Consider the following 15,886-nt stretch of genomic DNA (forward strand, 5'->3'; position numbering starts at 1 on the left):
CAAAATATAGAGCAATGTTGTAATATGTAACCCTGGACCACGAAACCAGTTGCAAGTCAAACGGGTATATTAAAAATAATAGATTTTTATATTATGCCAAAAATCATTAGTATGTTAAATAAAGATCATATTGCATAAAGAGATTTTGTTATTTTCCAACTGTAAAATGTCCTGAAACAAGTTTGGTTTTTATCTAAAGTTCAGGATTTCCCCTTTCATAACCATCAATTCTCCTTAATGTCACTACAGCGGTAAGCTGATAGATAGTCTTATATGAATCTGTCTTGCATCATCAAAACTGGTTTCCTATTAGTAACGGCCAGTTACATCCCCTCTGACTGGCGATTTGAGAATTCACATGCACAGAACTCTCTGTGGACTCTCTGTGGACTTTGCCGCGATTTAAATGACGATTTGCAATTCAAGTAAAAATGTGTCTAACAAATCATTTGGAAATTTATACAAATTCTTCAGAGACCATCTTCGCAAAGGAGTATGTCATGGAAGATGACAAGTTTGATAACAGTTTAGACTGTAACGACTCCAATATAGAAAGTTTCAGTGTTGAAAATACAAAGTTTTTCAGGAGTCAGTCACAAAAATCCCTTTAATTCAGTCACTCCCGTGTTAAATGAAACTTGTAAAAGTTTTCAAGTACAAGTAACATAGTATGGACTATTCTACTACCTGATTTAGTATAGTGCTAGTAACTAGACCTTACATTATATTGATGCATTTATACAAAACTATTTTTTGCATTAGGCTATATCCATTTTATCCTCTTCAAACAGCAGCTCTCATACACATCCCATTATTTCAGTGTTTGCTTGTTTGTTCAGAGTATTGTGGATATTTTATTCCAGCAATAAACTCGTTAATGCTGTTCATATACTTGTTTTATACAAAAGACAACATAGGTGCAATTATAACCTCCAACACTTTACATGGTCTTTTTTTCATGTAATAATTAACTGATCATTTGCATTATACATTTATTGATAAATCACCCAGTACAATTACTTTCAATGTTCTAAAGCAGTGGTTCTCAAACTTTTTTCATCAAGTACCACCTCTGAAAAAAAATCTCTCCAAGTGCCACCATAATGCTCAGTATTGAAATACAGTAGCGCAGTAGACCAGTTTAAGCTACAGCTCTGCACACTTCAAAAACCATGGCAGATTACTTACTATTATTAAGAATATGTATTAATGTCAGACACTTTAATTATCATAAATAGTCTGAACGTTAGGACTGTACTGTGCTTATATGTTAACAAACAAGCAAACAAACTAAAAACATGAACATTTTATTTAAAATGTGCTTTTAAAAGTGAAAAATGGTAGGTTACTGTTCTTAAAAAGTAAAAAGAAATTGCTGTACTTAAATGTAAAGTATTAACATATTAACATAACTATATATATATATATATATATATATATATATATATATATATATATATATATATATATATATATATATATATATAGTAGTCTATTCATCAACACCTGAAAATGTTGCCTGGACCTCATAAATATACGCTAAATGTCATCATATTCATATAAAAATCATTTTTGATAAGTTTTGAAATATATGTAGCATGTACAGTACATATGACTTATTTGATTCCTCCATGTACCACTAGAAGGAAGCTCGCGTACCACTAGTTGTACACATACCACAGTTTGAGAACCACTGAACTAGACACTCTAAAGAGGCAGTTGTGCATAATACATGTGAGATCAACCAATCGGTAATATACACATTGTATAATATTGATTAAGTAAAATGAAAATAATACATTTATGGATATTTGCCTATGCAGTTTAAATGTTTACTCTTGATTGTACTCAAAGTAGGTGCATCCTAATTCACAAACTTTATTTTAAAGTATAAAAAGTGTAATTAGTGTGTTCACACTCAAAATTCCAGAAGTTTGTTTGAAATACAAGGCTGTTGCATATTTTTAATAAAAAAAGTGGTGGATTGTTAGACCCTTTTCTAATACATTTTTGCTTGTTTGAAACCTTTAAAATGTAAACCTTCATAGCTATTTAAAAGCAATCATTGACAAAAGCTTTAATGAAAACTGTCTAAACACACAAGTGTATTATCTGTGTAGACGCAAGTATGAAGTATGAATTAAACAAAGGTTAGAATCATCAAAGGCTAGCAAGTCTGTTTCAAAACTACTGGCTGATTTTAAGAAAAGAGTATAAACCTCTACTATTGAATGTTCAAAACATGTATGAAACATGCGCATATACATATAAACTTAATGCATGCATATTGCATACATTCACATTCACGCGCACATACATAACTCGATCTGTGCACATACTCCCACATTACCACACACACATACATAACTCGACCCTTGCATAAACACCCAAATTAACATTCACATACACAAACTCGCTGCATGCTGGCATATAGCACTCGCACAAACTTACAAAATAAAATTCAAACATATTTATCAGAAATCTGGTTATTGCAAAAGCTGATGAAATAGAAAGAATGTGATTAACAGAGGTATTCAATCTGTTAAATAATGAAAATTTATATAAAATAATATAAAATAGTAGTCGATATAAGTAGACTATATAAAATATATAAGAACTATTTTATGTTAAACCTTTTAATTTAATTGGGTTATTACATACACAAATATAATAGTCAGATACAACCCTTAAAGGACGTTCAAGATGAAAAGCAACCAGAGATATGAATATACTCAAACAACTCTTTTCTATTGCAAATATTAATGTAGACTTTACTCTTTTTGATCTTTTTATTATAATAATTATTATTCTTTGTCTATGTTTTTTATAATGTGGATGTCATAATTGTAAGATTTTTGTATAATTTTAATTGTTAAATATTTGGCATATGCAAAAAAAAAAAAAAAAAAAAACACAGATAAAAGTTTCTGTTCACGCTGGTCAAGCTAACCTCCATGAAGTATCTATTTATGATTTATATAAATAAATAAGCAGAGTCTGAGAGTTTTAGTTTTTTGACAGTTTATTTCACATTTCTTGTTTGTAAAGGCTTAATACAAATAAAAAGTGAACATACATTTTTTGTATTGTTATTTATTTTAAAAAACAAAAAGTTGTAAGAGGCTGGCGGTATATAAACTTTGCATATTCAATTTGCAGACGTGTACTTTAGGTACAGACATCTATTGTGTGCGTTCTTGGCAGTTTTTTCCTGTGTTTTTAATATTGTCCATATCGATATCGGAATTATATCGTATTGATCAAAATTAAGAAATCTATCATGATATAGATTTTTGCCATATCGTCCAGCACGCGGACCAAGTGGTTAAACGATAAGTGATGTGAGAAATGATCATGGAGTGATGATCGATTTATTTGTGATCAGATGTCATGTGAGGCTGCCCTAACTTATCTGACCTGGTTACAAACCTTTTTACCTGTGACCTAAATTATAGTTTTAAATCTTGTAATAGTTTTACAACTTGTAATCTTTCCTCTGATACAAATACATCTGGTACTTCCCTTAACCTATTATTCTTAGAAAAGAACATACACACTGTTTTCGAGATGTTCAACTGTAAACAGCACTGTTCTAACCAGGTTAAAAGATGTACCAGCCATTCTGTGAGTTTGTTTTCAACTTGCAACACATTCCTCCTATGAATAAATATAAGTGTCATCTGCATACATTTGTATATTAGGATAAGGACAAATGGATGGAAGATCATTAATATATAAAGTAAAAAGTAAAGGGCCCAAAATAAATCATTGCGGAACACCTGTGGATATACCTAAAGGGGCAGATTTGTAATTCTGTATATTAACACACTGTGTGCGACCAGACAAGCATGATTCTATCCATTTTAAAGTTTGAGGGGAGAAGTTACAACCTACTAATTTGCACGTGAGAATTCTTTAATTTACAGTATCAAAGGCCTTCCTGAAGTCAAGAATCACAGCCCCAACGACCCCCATTATCTATGAAAGACTTTACTTTTTCGGTGAAGTAGCAATTTGCCATCTCATTTGAGTAGTTTGCTCTGAAGCCAAACTGCAATGGATCTAAAGCAATAGAACTATTATTTAAGTAATTTGTGTGACTATCAGTTATGCACTTAGCCAAAGATTTTACTTAATTTTATATTAATTATTATAATGATAATAAAAGTAATAGTAATAGTAATAATGTTAAGACACTTAAATTTAACTCAAAAACTACCATTAAGCTCCACGTACAGAAAAATAAATATAACAAGAAATATCACAATACTCAACAGCAACATGGCAAATTAAATATGTTATTTGAAAAATTACACTTTTGAGTAATCAATGTGGCTATAATTGTTTTTTTTATGCAAAATAAAAACAAAAACAAAATTTTTTTTAAATGCTTTATTTAGAGCAGATCAGAAATATGATGCAAATGACATTAAAACACAAAATGAGGAATAAAGAAAGACATCTGGACTCCAATCGGTCACCAAGCGGACAGGTGCAGGAGACACATAGACAGTGCAGGAAGAAGCCAGACGGACCGGAGCAGTAAAGACCTCAGTACAGCTGTCAGGACTCAAACAGGCAGAAGGAGAGACCTCTGTCATCCAGTCAGGAGCCAAACAGGCAGAATCAGGAGAGTCTTCAGTATAGCAGTCGGGACTCAAACTGGCAGCAGCAGGAAAGTCCTCAGTACAGCAGTCGAGACTCAGACACAGTGAAGAAAAGTCCTCAGTCCAGCTGTCGGCACTCAAACTTGCAGAATCAAGAGAGTCCTCAGTCCAGCTGTCGGGACTTAAACTGGCAGCAGCAGAAGAGTCCTCAATACAGCAGTCGGGTCTCAAACTGGCAGCAGCTGGAGAGTCCTCAGTAGAGCAGTCGGGTCTCAAACTGGCAGGAGCAGGAGAGTCCTCAGGACAGCAGTCCAGACTCAGACACACAGCAGGAAAGTCCTCAGTACAACAGTTGGGACTCAATGCATGAGAGACCTCAGTACTGCTGTCAGGATTCAAACAGGCTGCAGGAGGGTCCTCAGTACTGCTGTCAGGTCTCAAACAGGTAGCAGGAGGGTCCTCAGTACTGCTGTCAGGTCTCAAACAGGTAGCAGGAGGGTCCTCAGTACTGCTGTCAAGACTCAAACAGGCAGCAGGAGGGTCCTCAGTACTGCTGTCAAGACTCAAACAGGCAGCTGTAAGAGACAGGGCAGCTCTGTTGTCAGGAGCCAAACAGGCAGCAGGAGAGACCTCAGCACTGTGGTCAGACGAGGCCTTCTTGTATTTTTTGCCACCTCTTAGATGGGAAATCCACCTCCACATTTTTCTCTTCTTTTTAGAGGAACGCTCCTTTCCTCTTTCTTTTTGACTATCCACATCTCTCTCTGGATGTAAATCGTTTTCCACTTTGTTTGTGGAAGATTGTGGTGGTGTACAATGATGATTATAGTCCACACTGCCACAATCATTTCTTGATGGTTTACAACATGAACTGAGCTGACCCATATTTGAATTGTCAGAGCTACAAAATGAACAAACCAACAAGAGTTGCAGTAACATACAGTATGATGATGTCACATATAGAACTCACAAATAGAAGCCGGCATTCTGTGGCTTGTGGTTTCTATGGTAACCAATTCCATTGCATCCCATTGGCCCATTTCACCATGTTTAAATGTCATTAAATTCTCAGGTACTTTACTTTTGACTTATAAATAATGTAATTTATATTAATAATAATTATTTATATACACACTTATTATTGCTTAGAATATTAGAGGACTGATTAAGGGTTAATATCTTGTTTAAATTTAAACTATGGCTAGTTTACACCAATTTAAGTGCAGTAACAATATTGTTTTGTTTGTTTTATACATTATATTTAATGTATTAGAAAGTGTAATGTGCAATATTTTTGTTTTCTGTAGTAAAAATTATTTTATTTTTTACAATGATTTACCAAAGACACACTAAAATGTCATCAAGTGTAACAACAGTTTGTATTCCAGAAAAATCTTGTCAAGCATATTTAAAAGAACCCTTTGATGATATAATAAATAAATAAATAATATTCTCACGTTGGAGCCCCAGATCAAAATATAGAGCAATGTTGTAATATGTAACCCTGGACCACGAAACCAGTTGCAAGTCAAACGTGTATATTAAAAATAATAGATTTTTATATTATGCCAAAAATCATTATTATGTTAAATAAAGATCATATTGCATAAAGAGATTTTGTTATTTTCCAACTGTAAAATGTCCTGAAACAAGTTTGGTTTCTATGTAAAGTTCAGGATTTCCCCTTTCATAACCATCAATTCTTCTTAATGTCACTACAGCGGTAAGCTGATAGATAGCCTTATATGAATCTGTCTTGCATCATCAAAACTGATTTCCTATTAGTAACGGCCAGTTACATCCCCTCTGACTGGCGATTTGAGAATTCACATGCACAGAACTCTCTGTGGACTCCGAGGTAGTGCATTTGCCGCGATTTAAATTACGATTTGCAATTCAAGTAAAAATGTGTCTAACAAATCATTTGGAAATTATACAAATTCTTTAGAGACCATCTTCGCAAAGGAGGATGTCATGGAAGATGACAAGTTTGATAACAGTTTAGACTGTAACGACTCCAATATAGAAAGTTTCAGTATTGAAAATACAAAGTTTTTCAGGAGTCAGTCACTAAAATCCCTTTAATTCAGTCACTCCAGTGTTAAATGAAACTTGTAAAAGTTTTCAAGTACAAGTAAAGTAGTATGGACTATTCTACTACCTGATTTAGTATAGTGCTAGTAACTAGACCTTACATTATATTGATGCATTTATACAAAACTATTTTTTGCATTAGGCTATATCCATTTCATCCTCTTCAAACAGCAGCTCTCATACACATCCCATTATTTCAGTGTTTGCTTGTTTGTTCAGAGTATTGTGGATATTTTATTCCAGCAATAAACTCGTTAATGCTGTTCATATACTTGTTTTATACAAAAGGCAACATAGGTGCAATTATAACCTCCAACACTTTACATGGTCTTTTTTTCATGTAATTATTAACTGATCATTTGCATTATACATTTATTGATAAATCACCCAGTACAATTACTTTCAATGTTCTAAAGCAGTGGTTCTCAAACTTTTTTCATCAAGTACCACCTCTGAAAAAAAATCTCTCCAAGTGCCACCATAATGCTCAGTATTGAAATACAGTAGCGCAGTAGACCAGTTTAAGCTACAGCTCTGCACACTTCAAAAACCATGGCAGATTACTTACTATTATTAAGAATATGTATTAATGTCAGACACTTTAATTATCATAAATAGTCTGAATGTTAGGACTGTACTGTGCTTATATGTAAACAAACAAGCAAACAAACTAAAAACATGAACATTTTATTTAAAATGTGCTTTTAAAAGTGAAAAATGGTAGGTTACTGTTCTTAAAAAGTAAAAAGAAATTGCTGTACTTAAATGTAATGTATTAACACATAGTATATATATATATATATATATATATATATATATATATATATATATATATATATATATATATATATATATACTATCATAAATATATGCTAAATGTCATCATATTCATATAAAAATCATTTTTGCTAAATTTTGAAATATATGTAGCATGTACATATGACTTATTGGATTCCTCCATGTACCACTAGAAGGAAGCTCGCGTACCACTAGTTGTACACATACCACAGTTTGAGAACCACTGAACTAGACACTCTAAAGCGACAGTTGTGCATAATACATGTGGGATCAACCAATCGGTAATATACACATTGTATAATATTGATTAAGTAAAATGAAAATAATACATTTATGGATATTTGCCTATGCAGTTTAAATGTTTACTCTTGATTGTACTCAAAGTAGGTGCATCCTAATTCACAAACTTTATTTTAAAGTATAAAAAGTGTAATTAGTGTGTTCACACTCAAAATTCCAGAAGTTTGTTTGAAATACAAGGCTGTTGCATATTTTTAATAAAAAAATGGTGGATTGTTAGACCCTTTTCTAATACATTTTTGCTTGTTTGAAACCTTTAAAATGTAAACCTTCATAGCTATTTAAAAGCAATCATTGACAAAAGCTTTAATGAAAACTGTTTAAACACACAAGTGTATTATCTGTGTAGACGCAAGTATGATGTATGAATTAAACAAAGGTTAGTTAGAATCATCAAAGGCTAGCAAGTCTGCTTCAAAACTTGCATGCATTTTTCAAGATTACTGGCTGATTTTAAGAAAGGAGTAAACATAGCTCCATTAACTAGACACTCTAAAGAGGCAGTTGTGCGTAATACATGTGAGATCAGCCAAGCACAGGGGTTCCAGTATCTCAATCGATTTTTGATTTGTTAAAGTTAAAGCAGAACTATTTTTTTGGAACGAAGCAAACAAAGCTCCATTCATCTTGACTTTCTAAAGAGACAATTGTGTGTCTTATGAGCTACAGAGAGCCAATGTGAGACCAACCAAACACAAAGGTTCCAGACTCGAATCGATTTTTCATCAAAAGTACATGCTGAATATTTTGTTTGGTTTCTTTTCATGGATGCAAGGCCATTTCTATGGCACCTACTTGGGCTGTGCAATTTATTGAAAATATCTAATTGCGATTTCTTTACAGATATTGCGATTTCGATTTGATTTTGTGATTTAATTTTGTAGTCAAGCTCCAGCTCAATAATTTGTATCGTAGCTTCTTACTGCTAAACTGCAGTGAGTGTTAGTTAAAAAAGGACCTGAATAGACATTAACTAACTTAAACATTTATTTAAATTTGTTTTTAAATATTCAGAAATGAAACTCATTTTTCTCTAGAGCCACAAATAAAATGACCTTACCTTTCTGTAAACAAGTTCAACTCAAGTTCACTCAAAGCAAAGACTATTATCTACAATTATATATTTACATTACTTTTACATATTATTCTTATATCCACACATACATTTGAGCGCAAACAGTAGTTCATGGTGCAAGAACCTGTCTATTCATGTTGATTAATTTCAATACAATGTACTGTAAGTTGCACTGGATAAACACATATGTCAAATGCATGTGTAAAATTAATGCTTGTAAATTTGTCCAGGTACTGAAGCAGCCTCATTCATATGAGAGGGGAGAGAAGATTTTGAAGAAACTGCTTTCAAAGGACAGCGCATCTCTAGCCACGGCTCTGAAAAGACTTCTACATTGCGGTGAGAAACACAGTTTAGACTTGGAAGTAAATATATCAGCTTTGACATTTCATACAATATCAATTTTCTCTTTCTTACAGCTGCAACAACAAATCTGGATCTTGAAGAAAGTAGCACATCCTCAGTTCCAAACACTTCTGAAGAACAAAGGGATGCTGAAGTTGAGGAACCATTACTTGGTACCCTCCATGTCATTTTAAGGCCATCACAGGACAACATGACAACGGATCCGCTCACACAAGCCAACTCAAAAGAGCTTTTTGGCTCCCAGGGCTTGTGGAAACATAAAAACTCAGAAAATATTTTACCTCAGAAGGAGATTTGTTCTGACAGAGTTACATCCACCCAGCTGTCAGGTTCTGAAACCAATGAGGATAACTTGACCCAGTCTTTTCTGGTGCAGAAAGATCTGGTTGGGAAGCACAGACTTGCGAAGACTCAAGCTGAACCGGAAATAAAGGAAGCCGAGACTGGTTTCACAGAGCAGACGTGCTCCAGACATGGTAAAAAAATGAAGAGCATTCTTCAGGAATGTTCTGAAGAGCTTGATGGAGATGCCGTACAGGTAGAATGCACTCCAACATCAACCCAAAGCACTCCACCATTTCTCCCGCACACACCTCAACCACAAGCATCTCCAAACCAGCACTCATTGTCCTCGCACCCAGATTCATCCTCTACAAACATTTCAAAGGTCAGTCGTTCACCAGTGTCCTCAACGACACCAGTTTCACCTTCACTCCTACAACAGTGCTGCTCACCATCTCAATCCACTGCCTTGGAGCAACTAGATACCTCAAGAATCAATGAAGGACCGGATTTAGCTCCCATTGTCTTTGCCGAACCTAGCAGAACCATTGAACCCAAGCTGAAACTGTCCATAGAGAGTCAAAGCTTCCTCATACAGTCCAGGTGGCTTCAACCTCAAGTGTGCCTTCACAGAATAAATAACGAAGAGTGTGCCAGACTTATGGATTCAAACGGAGCTTGTGACATTTTAGAAAAAGAACGAGAGGCTGAAGATGATGAATACATCTTATATGATGTGAATGCACTGTATTCTGATTCATACTCAGATGATTCAGACTCGACAGATTGTGATGATCCGGATTACACGCCTAGAGGTGACAAACAAAGGACATCAAAAAAGAAGTGCTAGTGAACGTGGACTTCTTAGATTTTGCACATGCGTCGGTACTCAAACATTGATTTTAGCAGTTTACATTGTGCATATATTTAAATTAGCTTTGCATAGGATTAAGGAACTATGCGTTTTTGCTTGTTTGTTACCTCGTTGTATTACCTCATGGAGCACCCAAGATCACGTGAAACAGTTGATTGCGTTATCCACCATTGTCCTCAAAGAAACAAGATACTCCTTCACTTTTGGTTCTCTCAAACCAAAGCCTCAAAGCATTTTTGCTTGCTAAGAATCAACCCAAGACAGATTTTAAGCTGTCATTGTCTTCACCAAACCAAGCAGTATTAACAAACGCAACCTGAAACTGACTTTAAAGAGTTAAAGCTTCTTCATGTAGTCCAAGCTGCATCAACCACAAGTGAGACTTAAAAGAATGAGCAAGGAACAGCAAGCCAAATCCACAAATTCAAACAAACCCCACGACATTTTGGGAGAAAAATAGGCTGAAGACGCTTGTTATTTGATTGTGACAGTGCACTTCACTGATTCAGAATCAACAGTCTCTGAAGATCTAAAAAAAGACTAGAACAAACGACAACAAAAAGAAAGTGCCAGTGAATGTGGTCTCTATCAGTTACTCCAACATTGATTTTAGCATTTTACATTGGATGTTTAAATTTACTCTCATTAGATATGAAGAACTGTGTGCACGTCTTTTCTTAACCGCGTTGGTTTACTCCATGGAGCACACCCAAACTCTCGTTAAATCAACATTTTAATGTTGTCCATCAAGTGTGAGACTTTCTCGATGAACTCAGTGAAACAAGTTACTTCTTCACCTTTGGTGCTCCAAACGTCCTTTTACTGACCTCAGTCCACAACTTTAAAGCAACTTTGCACTCCAAAAATCAACTCAGATTGTAGTTATTGTCATCTTCACCAAACTGAGCAGATCCAACAAACCCAAACTGAAACTGTCCTCGGAGAGTTAATTCTTACTCATGCAGTCCAAGTGGATACTAAACCGACTAAACAGTCATCCTCCTCATCACAGTTCACAGTCTCAAAGCAAATGACACATGATCAAATCAATGCAGAACATATTTTAGATGGTTAACAAACCAAACAGATTATTATTATTATTAAATTATTATTAATTAGATCATGAACAATCAGTAACTGTCTTATAGTCTATGGCATTTTAGAAAGACAACAAGGGGTAGTAGATGATCACTACACAATGTTTACTTCACAGCAAATCAAACATTCTGTCATTTTCTTTATCATCACCATTGTGTTATGTCAAACACCAAAGAAATGTGTCCATATTTGCGACACAAATGAAAATATTTTTCATGAAATAATGCCTAAAAACAATTATTCATTTATAAGTATTTTCCATTACTGGGTTGCAGCTGGAAGGGCATTCACTGTGTAAAACATATGCTGGATAAGTTGACGGTTCATTCCTCTGTGGTGAACCCTGATGAATAAAGGGACTAAGCCAGAGGAAAATGAATGAATGAATGAATGAATGACTTATAAGTATATATAAAATGAACAGAAGCTCAAGTGCTTGAGTCTTGAGAACAAGTCTCATTGGCTCCCGATGCTAACGTGACACACAAGTATGAACCTCATTGGTTCTTGCGCATCAGGCAAGCATGATTGTTCTTCCATGACTAAATTTAAATGCTCTACACATTGGCTGATTCTCAATATGCGTTCTTCAGTGGTCTTGCGTCCTTGTGTTCTCGTGTAACATCATTATCAACCACCAAAGTTCAGTTCCGATACTCAAGACCGCAAGAACAGAGGACGCGTGAAACTTCCCTGATGTGTTCTTGATATCGAGGACGCATGGCTGCAGACTTGAGCACCAAACTTGCTCTAGAAGTCTTAGAAGTCATTGCGACTGGAGGTGGGAAGCGCAGCATTTTATATACGTTTATTATTAAAGTTCAGAGATATCACTTATTTACCTCAGGAGTTTCCCTAATTGAAACCGTGAATATAAACATGACCATGAAATTCTTAAAGAAAACAACACATTAAGGGTATTTAATTATTCATAATAAAATCCGTTTTATTTATTTTGTGCAAGGGATATTTGTAAATTCTTTATGTAGAGTATAGGGGGAAAACAATAAATCGTTGTATGAGTGCTGTAATGTTTAAATAATTTTTTTTTAAAAACTCGTGAAGGTCATGTGACCATCATGAAGAATGCAGCATCTCATTTTTCTGTTCTCGCAGTCTCCCGAGTTCGTTCTTCCGAGGACAACTGGCAAGACCGGTCTTTACGAGAACGCAAGTCCGTTCTCTGCATTCTTGGAATTGAGAAACAGCCATTGTTTGATGATCTCTTTGTTTTAAAACATATCTTTGAGAGGAGAATGAGACCTCTCTTCATTTGATCAGAAATATCTTAATTTGTCTTTCGAAGATTATTTTCTTACGGGTGTTCAAGTTGTTGGGAACTTGCCCTTGAATGTAAACATACTGTATTTTAATTCTGATGACCTGGATTAGAGACTAAAAACACAAATGTCGAGCAGAAATGCCAGTAAACGTGGTGTTTGTCATGTTTTTAAGTTGCATAAGTACTCTGATATCGATTTAAGCAATCGGATGTTTAAATAAACTCGCATTATTTTTACCTCAGGAAGGTCAAACTCCTTGCCTTAAAGCACATGAGAGTAAATGTCAAAATATTTGTGTCCTGTATATTTTTTTTTTGTAATCAGTCATTACAAAACATGCATGTTGTTCAGAAGGTCTTATGACGCGCGGGTATAACTCTAAACGGTTTCTAATGGGGAAGGCTGTGCGCTGTTGGTTTAGTGATGCTTATGGTGGGTCAGGGTTATCACTGGGCCTCTGGATGGTGTGTTTTAGCAGATACATGTTGACATGCCTTAATTGACCTGGAAGGGTTATGTAAGGACAGACGTTTTGTATTATGGTGAGTTTTTTACAATGCCACGGTTGCATTGACCCTACCATCAGTTTAGTACATCAGGCCAGATAAGTGTTTTAAGATTACTCTTAGACTCTCTTATTTGGGATTGTGTGTACGTGTTGGGTTTTTTTAAATAAGTTTTTATGCCAAGTAACAAAAAAAAAAAAAAAAAAAAGAAAGACTTGTGGGTTTGAAGTTCAAGGTTATTCCCAGGTAAAAGTTTCCAGTCTGACGTTTGTTTACCTGACTTTAGTGTAAACTTGATTGCAAATTTCTTGGTCATTATTGCATCAGATATTGTTCTCGTGTGCATGTTGTGTCTAATTTATACAGTAATTGGAGGTGTTTTTAATGATTGTTTGAAAGAATTAATACTGCCAAGTTGCAGATATTTCTTATTTATTTTTGAACCAGGTGACATTTTATTAAAGGCATGTTTCATGCGAAATTAAAATGTTGTCGTCATTTACCTCATGTTGTTCAAATAAATTTTGACTGTTTATCTAATGTGAAACAACTGAAGTGTAATGGGGTATATGCTGAAGCATGCTAATAGGACTTTTAATTTGCCATTAACCTGGGTTAAGTGCTTCCGGCGAATTGAATGCCAATGCAGAATCCGGTGCGTTTAAGGTCTGTTTTCTTTAAAAATCAGCAATCTCCACTAGCTGAGTGATATCCGATTTAAAGTGGGTGTCAGATTGTACAAGAAGCACTGCATTGAATTACATTTTCCCCCGCCATATCTTTATAATATGAGCATTTATTTTACCCTGGTATATTCAATGGAGCTTCTGCGTTAGCCTGCCGATTCTGACGGGCGCGTGCGAGTAAACGGCTTTTTGTCTCGTTTTACGCTTGAGCAACTAAATACTACAGTTTATTTAACTGAATGTATTTTAATGACATTACAACATCGATGCTGTATAAGGAACCGTATAAAATGAGAAAGTTCACAATAACAGGTCACCGGAAGTGTATCAGCATGGGAACAGCACTAGCTCGGCATATACCCTATTGTATTGGAGCTAAAGCTCTCTAAATCAACCAGTCTTAGAATCACTTGGTTTGTTTGATCGAAATTATTAAACAAATTCATCATAAACATCCCAAACAAGTAGTTTATTTTTCAACTCTATGTCCTGTTAACCCTTAAAATGCATTAAATTCGGTTTTGAGAGATGCTAAAATTATTAAATTAAATATGCATAGCTTTTCTAAGTTAACAAAAGCGTGTGCTTGTAAAACCCTGGATTTTAACATAACCTGATGCAAACATTACTATACGTAACCTTTAAAACTGAACCAGCACTGACGTTTGCTGTTTGTTGATACTACTTGTTTAAATTGAGCTGTAACACAATTTTTATGTTTTTTTTGGGGGGGGGACAACTTAATTGTTTTAAGTTCAATTCACATAAATTTGTACAAAACTAAATAAAAAAAATAAAAAAAATTATAATTCAAGAGTTCACACTTAGCTAATGATTGATTATAAAGCGTGTTTGGCATGCTGTCCTGGGAGAGAGCCCCGAGCTCATAAGATCCTCGAGCCCGGGGCTCCCTCATGTTTGCAGGGCGAGAGGGGTGTTTGAGCTTAGGTATTTCGAGAACTCCCCTGCTTTTTGTAGCTAATGAACAATTAGAGTTTTGCTATAAAGAGATAACTGCTTTCAAGAAGCATGTCTATGGTGCAAATTTGGATTAGTTAATTAACTTAAGTCGTATGTTTTTGGATGGTGGGGGGAAACCGGGAGAACATGAAGAGAACATGTAAACTGCACAGAAATGTCGACTGCCCTGGTAAAGACTAGAACCAGTGACGTTCTTGCTGTGAGGCAACAGTGCTAATCGTTGGGCCGCCGTGTGGCCCATATGAAAGGTGGAGTAGGGGTGGAAGGGGGGATTCTTCAAACGAAGATGACTATGGAACTCCGGTTAATTATAGTGACTTAGGAATTGTCTGATTAGTGAATCATATGTTAGCTAATGCAGGACCAGCCGTGGTCAATCATAAGCACGTGATCCTCTCGAAATTAGTTTATAAATAAACTTCACTAAGATAACTTAATTCCTTCATGTTGTACATTTTGTACAATTATTTGTTATACTCTGTAAAAAATGTTGGGTTCCACATAATTCCTTCATTTTGTCCCAACTCAAATCAATTAAGTCAACTTAATTGTTTTTACAAATGTAAGTAAATTGAACATAAAAAATGTAATTGTCAAGCAGCAATGTATCAGGGTCAGAAAACGTTAAATATTTAAAAAAAAAAAATGACATAATACACTCTTAGGACTGGGTTTTGTTAAGGATTCTACTTCTGTTAAAATTGTATTGAAGTATCGATCACTGTTTCTCATCTGAAAGTGAACATTTATGCAAGATAAATAATTAATTTAGCCTGTACTTAACAAACACATTGTAATATAAACATATTGTTAATCTGATCAAGCATATATGTAAAAGGAAATTAACTAAATTCCAACAAGTTCTCAAAATTCTCATATATTTAAATATTTAATCCATAATTTGGTTCATGTGTCATTTTAAATGGCAAGAAATAA

General features: G+C 34.8%; 1 protein-coding gene across 2 annotated transcripts in view; it reads left to right on the plus strand.

Moving 5' to 3' along the window:
* The window catches only part of LOC100150699 (uncharacterized), a 24,281-nt gene extending 12,084 nt beyond the window's left edge, over window positions 1-12,197 (plus strand). For both annotated transcript variants that reach the window (XM_087293016.1, XM_087293017.1), the window contains 2 exons: window positions 9,105-9,213; window positions 9,294-12,197. In XM_087293016.1, coding sequence (XP_087149142.1) covers window positions 9,105-9,213; window positions 9,294-10,372 — 1,188 coding nt within the window. In that variant the 3' untranslated portion in view covers window positions 10,373-12,197. The remainder of the gene's footprint in view (window positions 1-9,104; window positions 9,214-9,293) is intronic.
* Window positions 12,198-15,886: the final 3,689 nt, after the last annotated feature.

The sequence above is a fragment of the Danio rerio genome, chromosome 18, assembly GCF_052040795.2.
Source record: "Danio rerio strain M-AB ecotype USA chromosome 18, GRCz13ab, whole genome shotgun sequence".
Lineage (NCBI taxonomy): Eukaryota > Metazoa > Chordata > Actinopteri > Cypriniformes > Danionidae > Danio > Danio rerio.